Source organism: Puma concolor, chromosome D4 (assembly GCF_028749965.1).
Source record: "Puma concolor isolate L17-30 chromosome D4, mPumCon1.1.hap2, whole genome shotgun sequence".
Lineage (NCBI taxonomy): Eukaryota > Metazoa > Chordata > Mammalia > Carnivora > Felidae > Puma > Puma concolor.
The window spans coordinates 93,790,668-93,807,501 of NC_141679.1; the positions used below are offsets into that span (position 1 = coordinate 93,790,668).

The 16,834-nt window shown below is 68.0% G+C and overlaps 1 protein-coding gene across 2 annotated transcripts in view; it reads left to right on the forward strand.

The window, feature by feature from the left end:
* Window positions 1–16,834, forward strand: part of NOTCH1 (notch receptor 1) — a 44,321-nt gene that overhangs the window by 24,111 nt on the left and 3,376 nt on the right. For both annotated transcript variants that reach the window (XM_086684486.1, XM_086684485.1), the window contains 24 exons: window positions 318–431; window positions 597–830; window positions 915–1,025; window positions 1,571–1,763; window positions 2,930–3,075; window positions 3,292–3,405; window positions 5,069–5,188; window positions 5,490–5,642; window positions 6,220–6,448; window positions 7,063–7,264; window positions 7,897–8,050; window positions 8,145–8,329; window positions 8,844–8,976; window positions 9,308–9,565; window positions 9,639–9,751; window positions 10,265–10,836; window positions 11,079–11,507; window positions 12,034–12,182; window positions 12,897–13,113; window positions 13,282–13,369; window positions 13,467–13,632; window positions 14,145–14,440; window positions 15,515–15,662; window positions 15,749–15,846. In XM_086684486.1, the coding sequence (XP_086540612.1) occupies window positions 318–431; window positions 597–830; window positions 915–1,025; window positions 1,571–1,763; window positions 2,930–3,075; window positions 3,292–3,405; window positions 5,069–5,188; window positions 5,490–5,642; window positions 6,220–6,448; window positions 7,063–7,264; window positions 7,897–8,050; window positions 8,145–8,329; window positions 8,844–8,976; window positions 9,308–9,565; window positions 9,639–9,751; window positions 10,265–10,836; window positions 11,079–11,507; window positions 12,034–12,182; window positions 12,897–13,113; window positions 13,282–13,369; window positions 13,467–13,632; window positions 14,145–14,440; window positions 15,515–15,662; window positions 15,749–15,846 (4,622 nt within the window). The remainder of the gene's footprint in view (window positions 1–317; window positions 432–596; window positions 831–914; window positions 1,026–1,570; window positions 1,764–2,929; window positions 3,076–3,291; window positions 3,406–5,068; window positions 5,189–5,489; window positions 5,643–6,219; window positions 6,449–7,062; window positions 7,265–7,896; window positions 8,051–8,144; window positions 8,330–8,843; window positions 8,977–9,307; window positions 9,566–9,638; window positions 9,752–10,264; window positions 10,837–11,078; window positions 11,508–12,033; window positions 12,183–12,896; window positions 13,114–13,281; window positions 13,370–13,466; window positions 13,633–14,144; window positions 14,441–15,514; window positions 15,663–15,748; window positions 15,847–16,834) is intronic.

Below are 16,834 nucleotides of genomic sequence, written 5' to 3' on the forward strand. Positions count from 1 at the left end.
CGCCGACACTCGGGAGGCCTGGCAGGTCAGAGCCGTGGGCCTGCAAGGTGTCAGTCAGCCGTCCCAGACGCTGAGTGGGGGACCTCGTTCACCGCGGGATGGCTGGGACCATAGTAGCCGGAGTCTGTATGAGAAAAGCCCCTCCTGCAGGGGCACGGGCAGGAGCTGAGAGGGGGCAAGAGGAGAGGTCAGGAGGGCTACTGAGCCCTGGCCGGAGCGTGGCCTGGAGAGGGACTCCCTGCTGTGGCCCGGCGGGGGCTCGGCCACGGGGCCCCCGGCACCCATTGCGTCCGACTGCCTCCCTGTCCTCGCCGCAGGCTTCACCGGGCACCTGTGTCAGTATGACGTGGACGAGTGTGCAAGCACGCCTTGCAGGAACGGCGCCAAGTGCCTGGACGGGCCCAACACCTACACCTGCGTGTGCACGGAAGGTGCGGGGCCGGTGGACAGAGGGTGGGCAGGCTCCCGGGTCTGGGGAAGGGGCGGGGAGTCCCGTGATGAACAGCACGCTCCCCCCTCTGCTCCGGGAGAGCCCGGGCGTGGTTGGGTCCTTTCCGGGAGCAGGCGCCCTGAGTGCCCTTGGCCTTGCCCGGCAGGCTACACGGGGCCGCACTGCGAGGTGGACATTGACGAGTGTGACCCCGATCCTTGCCACTACGGGTCGTGCAAAGACGGCGTTGCCACCTTCACCTGCCTGTGCCGGCCGGGCTACACGGGCCACCACTGCGAGACCAACGTCAACGAGTGTCACAGCCAGCCCTGCCGCCACGGCGGCACCTGCCAGGACCGCGACAACGCCTACCTGTGCCTCTGCCTCAAGGGGACCACAGGTGCCTGGGGGGGGGCGGGGGGGTGTGTGTTGGGGGGATGGTGGGGGGGCCCAGGAGCTGACCTCCGGCGCTGCCCACCGCCAGGACCCAACTGTGAGACCAACCTGGATGACTGTGCCAGCAGCCCCTGTGACTCAGGCACGTGTCTGGACAAGATAGGCGGCTACGAGTGCTCGTGCGAGCCGGGCTACACAGGTGAGTGGCCTGGGGCCTAGGGACCGCTGGGGCTCTGCCCCTCCCAGGCCCCTCAAGCCCTTGCTGCAGGGGCCGAGGTCGAGGCCAGCGACTCAGCCGGGTCCCCAGGTGGGCAGGACGGGGCAGGCCTCCACCCAGGGCCCAGCTCTCCGGCTGCCAGCCTCGGCCCATTGGGGCAGAGACCACGGGAGGCCTGGGGCTCTGACCAGGACGGGGACGGGCACCCTCGAGCCCTTCATCCCTGGTCAGGGCAGACTCCTCTGGGCGTGCGTCCCGTGTCTTCCCCGAAGGCGTCTCTGGGCGGTTGGGCTGACGCCGGCCTTGTCCTCTGGGCCCCGCCGGCTGGCGCTGTGCTCCCATGCGAAGCCCCCGCTTACCCAGGTTACGCCTCGGGAGGACCCGGGGAGAGGGGTTGGGTGTCGTCCCTGGTTCAACAGGGGCGAACTGAGGCTCCGAGGGGCCAGAACTTGCTCACGAAGACCCCCCTGCCCCTTCTTCCGGGGGGGCCCGGCTGTGGGTATCTGAGCCCCCCTCCCCGCTTCCAGGGAGCATGTGCAACGTCAACATCGACGAGTGTGCGGGCAACCCCTGCCACCACGGGGGCACCTGCGAGGACGGCACCAACAGCTTCACCTGCCGCTGCCCCGAGGGCTACCACGGCCCCACGTGCCTGTCCGAGGTCAACGAGTGCAGCAGCAACCCCTGCATCCACGGGGCCTGCCGGGACAGCCTCAACGGGTAGGTGCGGGCGGGAGCTCTGTCCCCGGAGGCTGGCGGGCGAGGGAGAGGCCTGCGCGGAGCCTCAGACAGGCCGGGAGCGGGTGCCCCTCATGGGCAAGGGCTCGCAGGGCCCTCGCCGGCTCCTGGTGTGTGCTCAGCACGGCCACGTGTGGTCACGGGGCCCCGGACGCGCTTGTGGCTCAGCGGCAGCCAGCACGCATGTGTGTGACACCGGGGTCTACCTTGTTCTCCGTCCTGGCTGCTGAAACGGCTCCCATCCCGCGGAGGTGAAAGGGGCACACCTGGGTCCGTGTTGAGGAGGTGGCCAAGGTCGCCTAAGGATGGGGGTCTGGGGGCCAGCAGCGTGGTCACAGTCCCACCCCCACCTCCAAGCAGGAGAGGGGCTGCAGGTGGAGTTCACCAGCCGTGCCTGTGTAACAGAAGAGCGCGAACCGGTGGGGTTCAGAGAGCTCCTGGCTGAGGGCAGCTGGAGGTGCCGGGAGGGTGGCGCCCAGAGCACAGGAGCCCATGCCTCCCCCACACCTTGTCCCGTGCGTCTCAACCCGTGCGGGTCGTTCTAAGGTTGGGCTTGTGTAGCAAACCACCGGCCTAGCGAGCGAAGCCCTTTTCTGACTTCCGGGAGCCGTTCTAGCCAATCTCCGTCCCGAGGAGAGGGTCTTGGGAAACCGGGTATGTGGCTGGTCGGTCAGAAGTACAGGTGACAGCCCGGCCCCCATGATGGGCGTCTGGCGTGGGTGCTGTGTGTGGGCCCGAGCCCTTCTCCCGGGGCGTCCCTCCCAGGAGCGAGTTGTAGGACACCCGGCTGGCGTGGCCCCCGCACGCGTGGCGTCGGCAGGGCGAGGGTGTGGAGCGGAGGCAGAGCTCATCTGGTTCCTGACACCTGCTCCGCACCCGGCGCTGGCCGCGTGGATGGGGCTGTTGGTGCGGGCGGGGACCCCGTACTCTGTGTCCAAGGCCACGTGGTGGGTGAGTGGCAGGTGGCCTTCTGACGACTGCCCGGATGTGGCACGGCCACACCCATGCCGCCCTCTTGGGCGGGGTGGGGGCTGGGGTCCCCCCGCGAAAGGACTCTCGGGTGGGGGTGCCCCCCCCCCCCCGCGTGCCATGAGGCCTGGGGACGGCAGCTTGGGCGCGCTTGAATGGCGCCGTGGTCACCCCTGCAGGTACACGTGTGACTGTGACCCCGGGTGGAGCGGGGCTCACTGCGACATCAACACCAACGAGTGTGAGTCCAACCCCTGCGCCAACGGGGGCGCCTGTAGAGACATGACCAGCGGCTACGTGTGCACCTGCCGCGAGGGCTTCAGTGGTGAGTGGGGCCGGGCAGGGGTGCTGGCACAGAGCGGGCCCTAGGGGGGGCGGTGGGACCGCGGCGCCTCGCTCCTCTCTCCCGCCACAGGCACCCGCTGCCCTCAGGGCAGACCCGCCGGGGTAGGCTCGGCGCGGGGCTCTCCCTCCACCCTAGGGGGCCCCTTCAGAACCTCTGGGGTGATGGGCGCACTCACCACCGGCCCTCTGTCTCCAGGACCCAATTGCCAAACCAACATCAACGAGTGTGCGTCTAACCCGTGCCTGAACCAGGGCTCGTGCATCGATGATGTGGCCGGCTACACGTGCAACTGCCCCCTGCCCTACACAGGTGAGGGCAGGGCCCGTGGGTGCGGGCCTGCGTGGCACAGTGCGTGCCCGGTGGCTTTCCTGGGGCCGGCCGGGCCTCCTGACTCAGTAGGTACACCCAGAGTTCCGCTCGCCACGTGGAGGCTGAGGGCTGGCCGCATCCGGGCCTCATTCCGCAAGTTTCGTTGCCAAAGTCACACACGACTGTATAGGACACTGGACAGCGATCTTAATACGAGCGTGTCCCAAGTACTTGGTTTGGCCAGCCTGCCTGGGAGGGGAGGAGATGGGGTGCTCCACAGCAGAGCCACGAGCTAGGCCTGGGCTGCTGGCCTCCACGGCCCAGCGTCCACACTGCGTGGGCCCCTGGGGGCCGGACTGCCCCCCCCCCCCCACCTTGCTGGCCGGGCCTGAGGGATTCCTTTGACGGCGGGCCCTCTTTGTGTCGGGGAAACAAGGAGCCCTCTGTTAGCGCCGAGCAGAGGCGGGAGGCGTTTCCCTGGGCGTCCCAGCGTCTGCCGTTGGCCCGGCCAACGGGATCGCAGGAAATGGTCCCCTCCGTGGAAGAGATTTGCGAAGTGTTAAAAAACAAAAGTCCACAACCACTACTGCCCCTGGGTCCCACTGGGAGTGGGCCGAGGGCGCTGCCGCTGGGGACAGCTTCGGGCCTCCCTGCTGACGAGCCTGGAGGTCCCGAGAGAGCCCTGTCCCTCCAGGCTGGGGGGTGGGGGGGGGGGTGGGGAGGAGGGGGCCTGTCTCCGTGCTGGTGGCTCCCACCACACGAGGCAGCCTGTGGCCAGAGCTGGGGACCTGGATTTTCTCTCCTGCATTGGTGAGGCAGCTTGTGGCCGGTAGCCGCCCAGGGGCCCCTTGCCTGGGACGCACGAGTCCCTTGCAGACACAGCATCGGAGGCTGGCGGGCCTGGTGGGGAGGAGCCGGCCTGTGCTGACCTGCTTCCCGTCTGCCCACTTCCTGCTTCCCTCTGCACAATTGTCGGAAACTCTGGCGAATTTCCTGCCTGCCTAGGTCACCGTGGAAACAGATAGAAAGAAAGGCCTTGGAAACTCGCACCAGCAGGCCAGGGAGATAATGGGCTACGGGGAAGATAGTGCTTCCTTTCTTCCCCGGGAATCAGCCCCCACGGCCGTAAACAGGAAGGCTGTCCGCTGGGTTTCCATGGAGGAAAGTCGCCCCAGTGTGACCCGCTTCTGGCGAGACTCCCTTCCCTGCACCGGGGTCCTGTACCACAGGTGCTCCCTGACGGGGAGGGGTGCTCGGGGCCGGGGCTCCTCCCCTGCTGTCCGGCCTCTGCTCAGTGGCCTCCGTGACCGGCTGCGGGCTGCCTGTGGCCCCAGAGCCCTTGGGAGGAGCTCTAAGGCCTCCAGGAGACCAGGAGAGGGCGTGAGGCCGGGAGCAGGCACTCCCGAGGGGTTGAGGCCCAGGCCATGTCCTGCGGGGACAGTTTTGGAGCCAAGTATCCCCCCGGTTTGGGTTCTCACTCCGCCAGGAGCTCGCCCATGGTCCCAAGGGCAGCACCACCCTCCGCCCCCCTTCTTGCCCCATGGGGCTGTCAGAGGACTCTGGCGGCTCAGGGGCCATCAGGGCCTCTGTCGGGAGATGCCATGGGGCATTGGTCCTCTGGGCCAGGCCCCCTGGGTCTCAACGCTGTCCCCCTTGCCCTCAGGAGCCACGTGTGAGGTGGTGCTGGCCCCGTGCGCCCCTGGTCCCTGCAGGAACGGTGGCGAGTGCCAGGAGTCCGAGGACTTCGAGAGCTTCTCGTGCGTCTGTCCTGCAGGCTGGCAAGGTGAGGCCTCCTGGCCCTGCAGCCCTGCCTGGGTTCGCTCCCCTGGGGCGGGAGGTCTGGGGGGCTCCCCATCTCTGCAGGCTGCAGAGCCACCTGTAGGGGCTCTGGAAGCAGAGATGGGCCTGGCAGGGCCCTTCCCACCCCCAGTTTCTGTCTGCTTGGCCCCAAACTGGGGGAACGCAAGTCAGAGAGCCCCCTTCCTTCCTGGGGTGTCCCCAGGGGACGGTCCCGGGGCAGAGAAGGCTGCCGGAGAGGCCTGGAGGGCGGGGGCTGAACTGTCGGCCCCCTCCTCCTCCCCCAGGACAGACGTGCGAGGTCGACATCAACGAGTGTGTTAAGAACCCTTGTCGCCACGGCGCCTCCTGCCAGAACACCAACGGCGGCTACCGTTGTCGCTGCCGCGCCGGCTACACGGGGCACAACTGCGAGACGGACGTGGATGACTGCCGACCCAGTGAGTGGCGGGGCCCGCTCGGCCACCTGTTAACGCGCGTGGCCCTGCGGTTTTCTGGGCAGGCGTGGGGCAGGGAGCGGGCTGGCACCAGGAGGGAGGACCCACGACGCAGTGCCCGGGGATGTGCCCAGGGCACTGAGCTCAACTAGACGAAATGCTGGGGGGCACGGGTGGGGGGAGTGGCTGCTGCTGGCAGAGCTGTGGGCCTCGTGTGGACCAGGGGCGGTTCTGGGTGGTTCCAGAAGCCTCCCGAGCCACCGCCCCTCCCCGCGGGCTGGGGTAGCTCCTCCCATCGTGCAGCCTTATTGGTCCTTGTCATGACCCAGCAGGGAGCAGGGCTCTCCGCCCCCCCCCCCCCCCAGACCCTGGGTCGTAGGACACTGAGGCCCAGACAGGTGTCACCAAGCGGGCAGGGGACACGATGGCGCCAACCTCGTCAGCCTGACTGTTGAGCTTACACATTCTGCCCCTGCCCTGGGGCCTAGGAGTGGGGGGCCGTGGGCCCCCAGCTTCGGGGGGATGCCGCAGCCCACCCTCAGGCCTGCCTTCTCTCCCCCCCCCCCCCCCCCCCGCCCAGACCCGTGCCACAACGGCGGCTCCTGCACGGACGGCGTTAACACGGCTTTCTGCGACTGCCTGCCTGGCTTCCGGGGGGCTTTCTGCGAGGAGGACATCAACGAGTGCGCTAGCAACCCCTGCCACCATGGAGCCAACTGCACCGACTGCGTGGACAGCTACACCTGCACCTGCCCCACGGGCTTCAGCGGCATCCACTGCGAGAACAACACTCCCGACTGCACAGAGAGGCAAGGGCGCCGCACAGGGCAGCAGGCCGCGGGGGCCGGGCACGGCACCTGGCGGCCGGGCGCACCCAGCGGGTGTCCACCTGGCCGGCTCTCCCCACCCACCGCGGCAGACGTCGTGTTCTAAACGAGCCTTTGTCTGCCGACCAGTGTGAGACCCGGGAGCCCGGGGGGTTTCTCCTGGACAACTGGTGTGCCCCCTTCTGTCAGCCTCAACTCTGTGGCCCGTCTTGTTTCGCTTTTTCCCTTGGCTGCCGGGAAGCTCAGCGTTCTCGCACCCTCCGACACGCTCCTCTACGTTGTCCATGCAGATTCTGGTTCCTTCCTCATTTTTATGTTAACTACCACATACCCGTGTGTTTAAAGCTCTTCCCGGCGTGGCTCGTAAAGGAGGCAGAGGAAGCGGGCGTAAGGTGCCGTGAGAGCCTGCGGTCGGTCCCCGGCCCCGTGCTGGGACCTCCCGGGGCTTCCGTCGACCTCCCTGAGGCCGTCCGGGCTGCCCGCCACCTGTTGTAGCTGTCGGGCCCCTTCCGCCGCAGTCTGAGTCCAGGGGAAGCTTCTCGGGCAGGGCCGCACGCCCCCCTCACCCTTCTCCCCTGCTGTTTGCTCGCCTCCAGCTCCTGTTTCAACGGCGGCACCTGCGTGGACGGCATCAGCTCCTTCACCTGTCTCTGTCCGCCTGGCTTCACGGGCAGCTACTGCCAGCACGACGTCAACGAGTGTGATTCTCGGCCCTGCCTGCACGGCGGCACCTGCCAGGACACCTACGGGACCTACAAGTGCACCTGCCCACAGGGCTACACGGGCCTCAACTGCCAGGTGAGCGACGGGCCGCAGGGGCGCCCACGGCGCGTCGTCACGGCCACCCTGCCCGGCCCCGCCCGTCGGCCTCCCCGCGCCGCTGGTGGACCGGTGCGGCGAGAGCCGGGCCGGGAGGGCGGGGGTGGCCTTGGTCGCACGGCTCCTGGGACCCGGCCGGCCGGCCTGAGGCCACGTGCCACCTAGGGAATCGGGTGGGGAACGGGGCCGCGCTCAGCTCGGGAGCAAGGGTTTACGAAGCAAGAGTAAGAAAGAAGCGGGGCAGGAACATAGCTGAAAGCCAGCGTCTTTCCGGAAAACACGGAAAAGTCCCGAAGCCTCGTCTTTGTTAAAGAGTCTCCCGTGAGATGTGTTACAAGGCTTCCGACAGTAGCTTGCTTACAGAGAGGAATCTTTCGACGACAGGCTGCTGGTGTTCGGGATTTGCCGAGGCCCCGAGCACGAGAGCCCCAGCCCCAGGCCGCTCCCGATGGCGGGGGGGCGGGGGGGGGCGGCCCAGGGGCCTCAAGTTCCCGTGTCTGTAGGATGGGCTCACAAGCCCGCGTGGGCGCGAGGTTCTGCGTGTTCCGCACGGCCTCGCGGGGTCAGCCCCGGGAGGGAGCGTAAACACAGGCGACCCCCGCTGTCCCCAGAACCTCGTGCGCTGGTGCGACTCCTCACCGTGTAAGAACGGCGGCAAGTGTTGGCAGACCAACACCCTGTACCGCTGCGAGTGCCACAGCGGCTGGACCGGCCTCTACTGCGACGTGCCCAACGTGTCCTGCGAGGTGGCCGCACGGCGCCGAGGTAACCCGGCGGCCCAGCCCGGCGCCCCCCGGGTGTCCACCCCCTGACGCCAGGAGGTCTGAGGCCCCCTCCCTCTGCTTCCCCCGCCCCCCAGACATCAATGTCACCCACCTGTGCCGGAACGGGGGGCTCTGCATGGACGCGGGCAACACGCACCACTGTCGCTGCCAGGCCGGCTACACGGGCAGCTACTGCGAGGACCAGGTGGACGAGTGCTCGCCCAGCCCCTGCCAGAATGGGGCCACCTGCACCGACTACCCTGGCGGCTACTCCTGCGAGGTGGGGACCCGTCCCGGGGGGCAAGGGGTGCCGGCTGTGAGTGACATTGTGTGGCAGGCCCCGGGCCGCGAGCAGGCCCCGTGGGGAGGACTAAACCCGACTATGCAGTCCCAGTAAGGAAGGGCGGTGATAATCAGGGAAGACTGCCTGGTGGAGGCGTCCCGTGGCGGGGAGAGCCGGGAAGAATACCCGGGAATATGGGATGGGGTTTCCGTCTGGGTCCCCTCCCCCCAGAGCTCTGTCTCCGGGCTCAGCTGACACCTGCCCCGGGGCCTCCACCTCATGGCCACAGGACACGCTCTGGCCTGAGCTCCAGGCAGTGACTCTCAGCTTATCAGAGTCGGCTGGGCAAGGGTCTCCCTCTGGGCCGACCGGGTGTGAGGGACTCAAGCCTTCACGGATCAAGAGAGTGGCCTGTGGTGTGGCCCCATCAGCCTGCACAGCGGGTAGAGGGCCACATCTCAGCCGCCCACCAAGCCACAGGCCCCCACCCCTCGTTTGTTTCCCTGCACAGTGCGTGGCCGGGTACCACGGGGTGAACTGCTCTGAGGAGATCAACGAGTGTCTGTCCCACCCATGCCAAAACGGGGGCACCTGCATCGACCTCATCAACACCTACAAGTGTTCCTGTCCCCGGGGCACACAGGGTAAGGAACAGCCACGCCCCAGGGCTGGGCCCCAGGGGAAAGTGGGCAGGCCGGGCCCTGCCCGGAAGCACCCTAGGCCCAGCGCAAGCTTCCGCTCTGCCTTGTGGGGGCAGAAGGCAGGTGCAGGGCTGACCGAGCGAGCGGGGGGGGGGCCCAGCCGGGCTGCTGGCACGGGGCCGCGAGTCCGGGGTGCGGCCCTGTCGCCAGCGTCCTCTCTCCTGAGCGTCTGTGTGGTCCCATCCTGACCGTTTGCCGAGGGGAGCGCCCCGAGGAGGGAGCCGGGCCGGCCCGTGGCCCGCTCAGGCCCCCGACGGCGTCCGCACTTCTGTAGGTGTGCACTGTGAGGTCAACGTGGACGACTGCAATCCCCTCATCGACCCCGTCTCCCGGGGCCCCAAGTGCTTTAACAACGGCACCTGCGTGGACCAGGTGGGCGGCTACAGCTGCACCTGCCCACCCGGCTTCGTGGGCGAGCGCTGTGAGGGAGACGTGAACGAGTGCCTGTCCAACCCCTGTGACGCCCGTGGCACCCAGAACTGCGTGCAGCGCGTCAACGACTTCTACTGCGAGTGCCGTGCGGGCCATACTGGTGGGTGCCGCGGCAAGGTGGGGCGGAGGCCGCGGGGGCCGGGCAGGCCCCTCACGCCTGCTCTCGTCCCCAGGACGCCGCTGTGAGTCGGTCATCAACGGCTGTAAGGGCAGGCCCTGCCAGAACGGGGGCACTTGCGCCGTGGCCTCCAACACTGCCCGCGGGTTCATCTGCAAGTGCCCGGCGGTAGGTGCAGCCGTGGGGGCTCCTTGGTCCGAGCGTGGCGGGAGGGCACCCCCTCGATGCCTCCACACACCATGCTCCAGAGGGCGGGGCTTGGTTGGAGCCGGGCTTAGCCTCCCTCCTTACCGAGAGCGAGCGTTTTCAGAGTAGTGTCAGCTTTACACAAAGACTGTGCAGGGACTGGCCACGCCCCTTTGCACACACCCAACTTCCTGTTTTAGCATCTTGACTTCTCCTGGTAGGGGTTACGGTGGAGGAGCCAACACCGGGAGGAGCCGGAGCTGAACCTTCAGGGTCGCTCCTGGCGCGGGCATGCTTTGGGCTCTGACATGCAGTGTCACACCCCCGCCGGTGCGGAGCCCCGCTGGGTTCCTCAGCGCCCCGCGCATCCTCTCCCCTCCCGGGACGGGTCGTCGTGGGCCCTCTCCCAGGCGAGGGGGGCGCGGAGAGGCAGCGGCATCGCCGGGCCGGGCAGGGGCCCCCCTGACGCGTGCCCGCGGCTGCCTGTCCCCGCAGGGCTTCGAGGGCGCCACGTGCGAGAACGACGCGCGTGCCTGCGGGAGCCTGCGCTGCCTCAACGGCGGCACGTGCATCTCGGGCCCGCGCAGCCCCACCTGCCTGTGCCTGGGCCCCTTCACGGGCCCCGAGTGCCAGTTCCCGGCCGGCAGCCCCTGCGTGGGCGGCAACCCCTGCTACAACCAGGGCAGCTGCGAGCCGGTGCCCGAGAGCCCCTTCTACCGCTGCCTGTGCCCCGCCAAGTTCAACGGGCTCCTGTGCCACATCCTGGACTACAGCTTCGGGGGCGGCCTGGGCGTCGACATCCCCCCGCCGCAGATCGAGGAGGCGTGCGAGCTGCCCGAGTGCCGCGAGGAGGCGGGCAACAAGGTGTGCAGCCTGGGCTGCAACAACCACGCGTGCGGCTGGGACGGCGGCGACTGCTCCCTCAACTTCAACGACCCCTGGCAGAACTGCTCGCAGTCGCTGCAGTGCTGGAAGTACTTCAGCGACGGCCGCTGCGACAGCCAGTGCAACTCGGCCGGCTGCCTGTTCGACGGCTTCGACTGCCAGCGCGCGGACGGCCAGTGCAAGTGAGGCAGCGTGGGGGGCGGGGCGCCCGGGGGGAGGGGCCTGGGGCGTGGGCGGGACTCAGGCAGGGCGCCGGAGGCGGGGCAGTGGGGGGCGGGGTTCAGGCGGGACGTGGCGGGGAGGGGGGGCAGGTAGGGAGCCGGTGGGGCTCAGGCAGGGAGCCAAGGGGCGGGAGGCCCGGCCAGGGGCGCGTGGGCGGGGCCCGGCGGCGGCGGCGGCCGCCTGAGCGCCCCTGCGCCTGCAGCCCCCTGTACGACCAGTACTGCAAGGACCACTTCGGTGACGGGCACTGCGACCAGGGCTGCAACAGCGCGGAGTGCGAGTGGGACGGGCTGGACTGCGCGGAGCACGTGCCCGAGCGGCTGGCGGCCGGCGCGCTGGTGCTGGTGGTGCTGACGCCGCCCGCGCAGCTGCGCAACAACTCCCTGCATTTCCTGCGGGAGCTCAGCCGCCTGCTGCACACCAACGTGGTCTTCAAGCGCGACGCGCACGGCCAGGCCATGGTCTTCCCCTACTACGGCCGCGAGGAGGAGCTGCGCAAACACCCCATCAAGCGCGCCGTGGACGGCTGGGCCGCGCCCGGGGCCCTGCTCGACCGGGTGGAGGCCGCCCTGCTCCCGGGCGGCGGGGCCGGCCGCCGGCGCCGGGAGCTGGACCCCATGGACATCCGCGGGTGAGTGCGCGCGTGCGGGGGAGTGTGCCGCCTCCCGGCCTGCGGGTGAAGGAGACCGAGGGTCCCGCGAGTCCAGGACTGATAGGGCCCCGCGCAGGCGGCGTTCCTGCCGGAGCTGCTGACCCCCCCCCCCCCCCCCCCCAGCCGGTGTTCCAGCGCTGGGGTCAGCTCCCAGAGGGGAACCAGACCCCTGAGGCCTCTGTCCTTCTGGGATGGGGGAGAGGGTGCTTGTGGCTCCCAAGGGGACAGCGGAGGGTTGCAGGGCCAGGTGGGAGAGCGCTTTGAGGGGTGTCTGGGGAGCACCTGCCGTGGGCTGGGCTTGCTGGGCTGGAGACAGAGCACACTGCCCCCACCCCCCACCCCCCAGGTCATTCTGTACAGACCTGGCTCCCTGCAACCCCAGACCGCCCTCCCATTCTGGGAGCACCTCCCCCCTTCGGGACCACGCCTGAGCCAGAGGGGTAAACTGGGCGGCTGCAGGGCATACACCTGCGGTCTGAGCCCCCTGACCTGCGTGTCCCCCCAGATCCATCGTCTACCTGGAGATTGACAACCGGCAGTGTGTCCAGTCGTCCTCACAATGCTTCCAGAGCGCCACGGACGTGGCCGCCTTCCTGGGCGCCCTCGCCTCGCTGGGCAGCCTTAACATCCCCTACAAGATCGAGGCCGTGCAGAGTGAGTGGCCCACCCCAGCCGTGCTCCCTTGGGGACAGTTTGCTGGCTTCTAGGAAGAGCCTGCCGGGGAGGGGTCAAGTCTCCTAGTCCCCCCCTCCAAAAACGTTCTTGTTCTTTGTGCCATTTGCCGCCTGTGGGTGTGTGTGTGTGTGTGTGATGCCATCCAGAGCTAGGGAACCACTTTTTCTGGGACTTTCTGCCTGGTGCGCCCTCTCTCCCCGTAATGACAGCTGGCGGTGTGGCTGGCCCAGGGGGACGGACAGACACATCTGCCGGAAAGTAGGAGCCCGTTCCTCCCCCCTCTCATCCCCCTGATTTTTCTTTGTTGGGTATTATTTCAAAATCATTACAGCTTTTTAAAAAAGAGGGAGAGAGAGAAGAATTGATCGGTGTCGTGTGAAGTGTTGAAGTTTGTATCTTGAAAATCCTCCTAAATCCTTTGTCTTAACAGCTTCATGCGAGTGCAGTGATTTGAAGTTGGCTAATCCTCCCTTAAAGGAGAAAAAAGTAAAAGCCGTCTCCAGATAGTCGGCTGGTGCAGGAGAGAATTTAGCGATAGTTTGCAATTCTGATTAATCGCGTAGAAAATGACCTTATTTTGGGGGGCGGGTTGGAGGAGGGTGGGTGAGGAGGCGCCCAGCTGTGGAGCCAGTCCGCTGCCCCCCGGCTGCCGGCCTGCCGCGTAGCCACCGCCTGATGTCCCGGCGCCCGCAGGTGAGACCGTGGAGCCGCCCCCGCCCCCGCAGCTGCACTTCATGTACGTGGCCGTGGCCGCCTTCGTGCTCCTCTTCTTTGTGGGCTGCGGGGTGCTGCTGTCCCGCAAGCGTCGGCGGCAGCATGGACAGCTCTGGTTCCCGGAGGGCTTCAAGGTGTCAGAGGCCAGCAAGAAGAAACGGCGGGAGCCCCTCGGCGAGGACTCCGTGGGCCTCAAGTTAGTGGATGCCGCTGCGGCCCGTGGGGGGCGTGGGGAAGACGGGAGCCGCCCCCAGCGCGCCCACGGGCCTCGCTTTGCGCGGTCCGAGGGCGTCGGGCGGCCGCCCGAGCCGTGGCCTCGGGGGGAGCCCCGCTCAGCGTCGCTTTCCCGACCCCTTGCCCCCAGGCCCCTGAAGAACGCGTCGGATGGTGCCCTCATGGACGACAGCCAGCACGAGTGGGGTGACGAGGATCTGGAGGCCAAGAAGTTCCGGGTGAGTCGGGGGGGCTCCAGGGCCTCCCCGGGCGGCCCCAGCCCGCCCCGGGCCCCAACCCCGCCGTGACAGGGCCCTCTGCTCACCCCTTCCTCAGTTCGAGGAGCCAGTGGTTCTCCCCGACCTGGATGACCAGGCAGATCACCGGCAGTGGACCCAGCAGCACCTGGACGCTGCCGACCTGCGTGTGTCCGCCATGGCCCCCACGCCACCCCAGGGCGAGGCCGACGCCGACAGCATGGATGTGAACGTCCGAGGGCCGGGTAGGTGCACAGCCGGCCGCCCGCACCGTCCCCTCCCCCGCCCCCCCCAGAGGCTCTAGGGGTCCCCCTTGTCCAGCCGCCTGCCTGGGGTCAGTATTCTGGAAGCTGAGCACGGGGGCAAGGTGTGCTCTCTCCTTGGAGCGGGACAAGACGTCCCAGGAGACGCCGTGGCTCTGTCCTGGGGGTGGCTGTCTGCCCGCCAAGTTAATTTCTTGTCTCGAAGGGCCCAAGCTGTGGGTTTCCCAACCACGCGACTCTTACGTCGCTTGTTCTCGGGTGGGTTATTGCTGAAGGTCCCGGGCGGGTCAGGAGGCCAAGCTGCAGGGTCCTCATTGCCTCCGGCCAGTTGGCGGCTGAACCTGGCTCTGCCCCTTGGGAAGTTCAGGTTGATTGTGGTGGCTCCGGGCGGCATGGCCGTGGGTGCCCAGCCCCGCGGGACCGGCAGCACCGCCCTGGGGCCGCTGCCGGGGGCCAGCCTTCCTGACGGAGCGCTTGTCCCCGCCTTCACACAGACGGCTTCACGCCCCTCATGATCGCCTCCTGCAGTGGAGGGGGCCTGGAGACGGGCAACAGCGAGGAGGAGGAGGACGCGCCCGCCGTCATCTCCGACTTCATCTATCAGGGCGCCAGTCTGCACAACCAGACGGACCGCACTGGCGAGACCGCCCTGCACCTGGCTGCCCGCTACTCGCGCTCCGACGCGGCCAAGCGCCTGCTGGAAGCCAGCGCCGACGCCAACATCCAGGACAACATGGGACGCACCCCGCTGCACGCAGCCGTGTCTGCCGACGCGCAGGGCGTCTTCCAGGTGGGCAGCTGCGGCCACGCGAGCCCTTCTGCCAGCTCGTGGCCTGCCTTCCTCCCTCCCGGTCAGGGCTGTCGACCAGGCTCACGGAGACCCAGAGCCCCGATACCAAGTGCAACCTCGGCGGGGCTCGTGCTGAACGGGCGCTCTGAGTCGCGCACTCGCGGGGGAGGCGGGCCAGCAGGAGGCGGCAGAGCTTCCTCACCCCCACCCGAGACAGGCTCCTGGTCCCGCTGTGGCGGCCCATCACGGCCTCCCGCCTCCCGATCAGCCTTGGCTGGAGGCGTAGCTGGCGGCGGCAGTGAAAAGAAGGGTTTAGGGGCTGCGGCTTGCTGCTGGGAGCCCGGGGCAAGGGTGGGTCCGGGGAATTGGACGTCTGGGTTTTTGGGGAGCATCCCCACACAGGCTCCTTTTGCAAGCCTCCAACTGGTCCCCTGCTGCACGTCCGCGGGCTCTGAGCAGCCGTGCCCTCAGCAGACAGGCAAGATGGGGCATAAACTGGGGGGGGGGGGGGGGAGGGGGAGAAGGGGGTCATCACAGAGCTGTAATTTAGGGAGTTTTTAGCACGTTATTTTGCTGCAGATGTAGGCTAGTCAGAGAGGAGAGGAGCATTGAAGCGAGCCCCCTGGAGCAGGCTCTGTTTGCTCCCACGGCCTTGGTGGCATAGAGACGCGTGAATTCCCGTGGGCATCTCGTGGGCGTGAGGCCAGCCCTTTTCACCCACCGGTGGGCAGGGACTGTCCTCGCCTGTGGCCCCGGGCACAGCAGCACGTGAGGGAGGGCCTGCCCATCTTCTGTGTGTCTGCAGGGACACCGCGGGTCTCAGCGGTCTGAGTCCGTGACTCAGACGTGGTTCTGCCCGCTGTGGCTGGGCGGGGACTTCACCCCTGTGGGTCCTGGCTGGTGGTGGCAGGATTAGATGAGCACGTCGGCCCCTGGCTCCTCCAGCGGTGGCCGGCGGAGCTCCGCCCTTCCTGCTCCCCCCACCCCCCCGTCCGGGCTGGTCCAAGAGGGGGCTTTGTCGCCGGCGGCCCTCGATGCCCGTTTGCCAAGCCTGCCCCCTCTTCTGTTGCGTAGATCCTGATCCGGAACCGAGCCACGGACCTGGACGCGCGCATGCACGATGGCACGACGCCGCTGATCCTGGCCGCCCGCCTGGCGGTGGAGGGCATGCTGGAAGATCTCGTCAACTCGCATGCCGACGTCAACGCCGTGGATGACCTGGGTGAGCTGGGCCGCGCGGTCCAGCCCACGGAGGGTGGGCCCGGCGCCGCCTGGCCTGCCCCAACTTCCTCTCTGCCCCGCCCACAGGTAAGTCCGCGCTGCACTGGGCCGCCGCCGTGAACAACGTGGAGGCTGCTGTCGTGCTCCTGAAGAACGGGGCCAACAAGGACATGCAAAACAACAAGGTGGGCTCGCGGGCCGGCGGCACGGGGCCCGGGCGAGGCTGGTGGGTCCGTTCACCCGGCGCCACCCCTTTCTGGCCACGGGACCACCGAGCCATGGGCACAAACTCCAGACGTGGGCCGTCCCGGTGAGGGCCCCTGAGCTCGTGTGTGGGTGGCACCAGCTCTTTTCCCTCGTTCACAACGTTTGTCAACACCTTCCGAGCGAGTGTGTGCGTCTCAGCTCAGTAAAGGGTGCGACCGCAGCTGTCCCGTGTCCCCACGACCTGCGCCGTGCTTTCTGTCCCCGGCCGTCACCGGGCGGGTGGTGCACGTAGAGCCCTGTCGCTGGTGGTGCGGGGGCGTGGCACATGGCGAGGCCCCCGGTTAAGCGTGAGCGGCCACTTGCCTGCACACGGAACTTGCCCGTTACTGCTGTGGTCTGTCCCCGAAGCGAGGGAAACGCTCTGCTCCCCGGCTCCTTGGCGGCCGAGCCCTGTCCACGTCTCCCTGACCCCACCTGGGTCTCCCTCCTTCATTCCTGGGGGACACAGCAGCTGTTGGGACCCGGGCACCCCTGATTCCCCTGTGGGCCCGGCTTTATTGCCGCTTCCCACTGGGGAGACTGAGCCTCAGAGACACGGCGGCCGCCGGAAGGGCATTGGGCCGTGGCCAAAGCCTTGTGTGAGCCAGAGAGGCCCGTCAGGCCACGCGACAGCCTCACTGGGAATGTGTGGCACGCCCACCGTACAGATGAGAACACCGAGACTCGGAAGGAGCCGAGACGTCAGGGTTACTTGGGGACTGTGTGGATGGGGAACCCACCCCGGGGTGCCCAAGGACGCCCCTCAGGGATCCCCAGGTCCCTGAAATTGCTGCACTGTTTGTGGCTACGGCGTTCTGGAGGAGAGAGAGGCCACAGGCGTAGATTTCCAGTGGTGTCTGTGCCCCTCGCAAAGGTAAAGTCCTAGCGATTCAGAATCTAGAACCCGACGGGCTGCCTGGGAGCAGG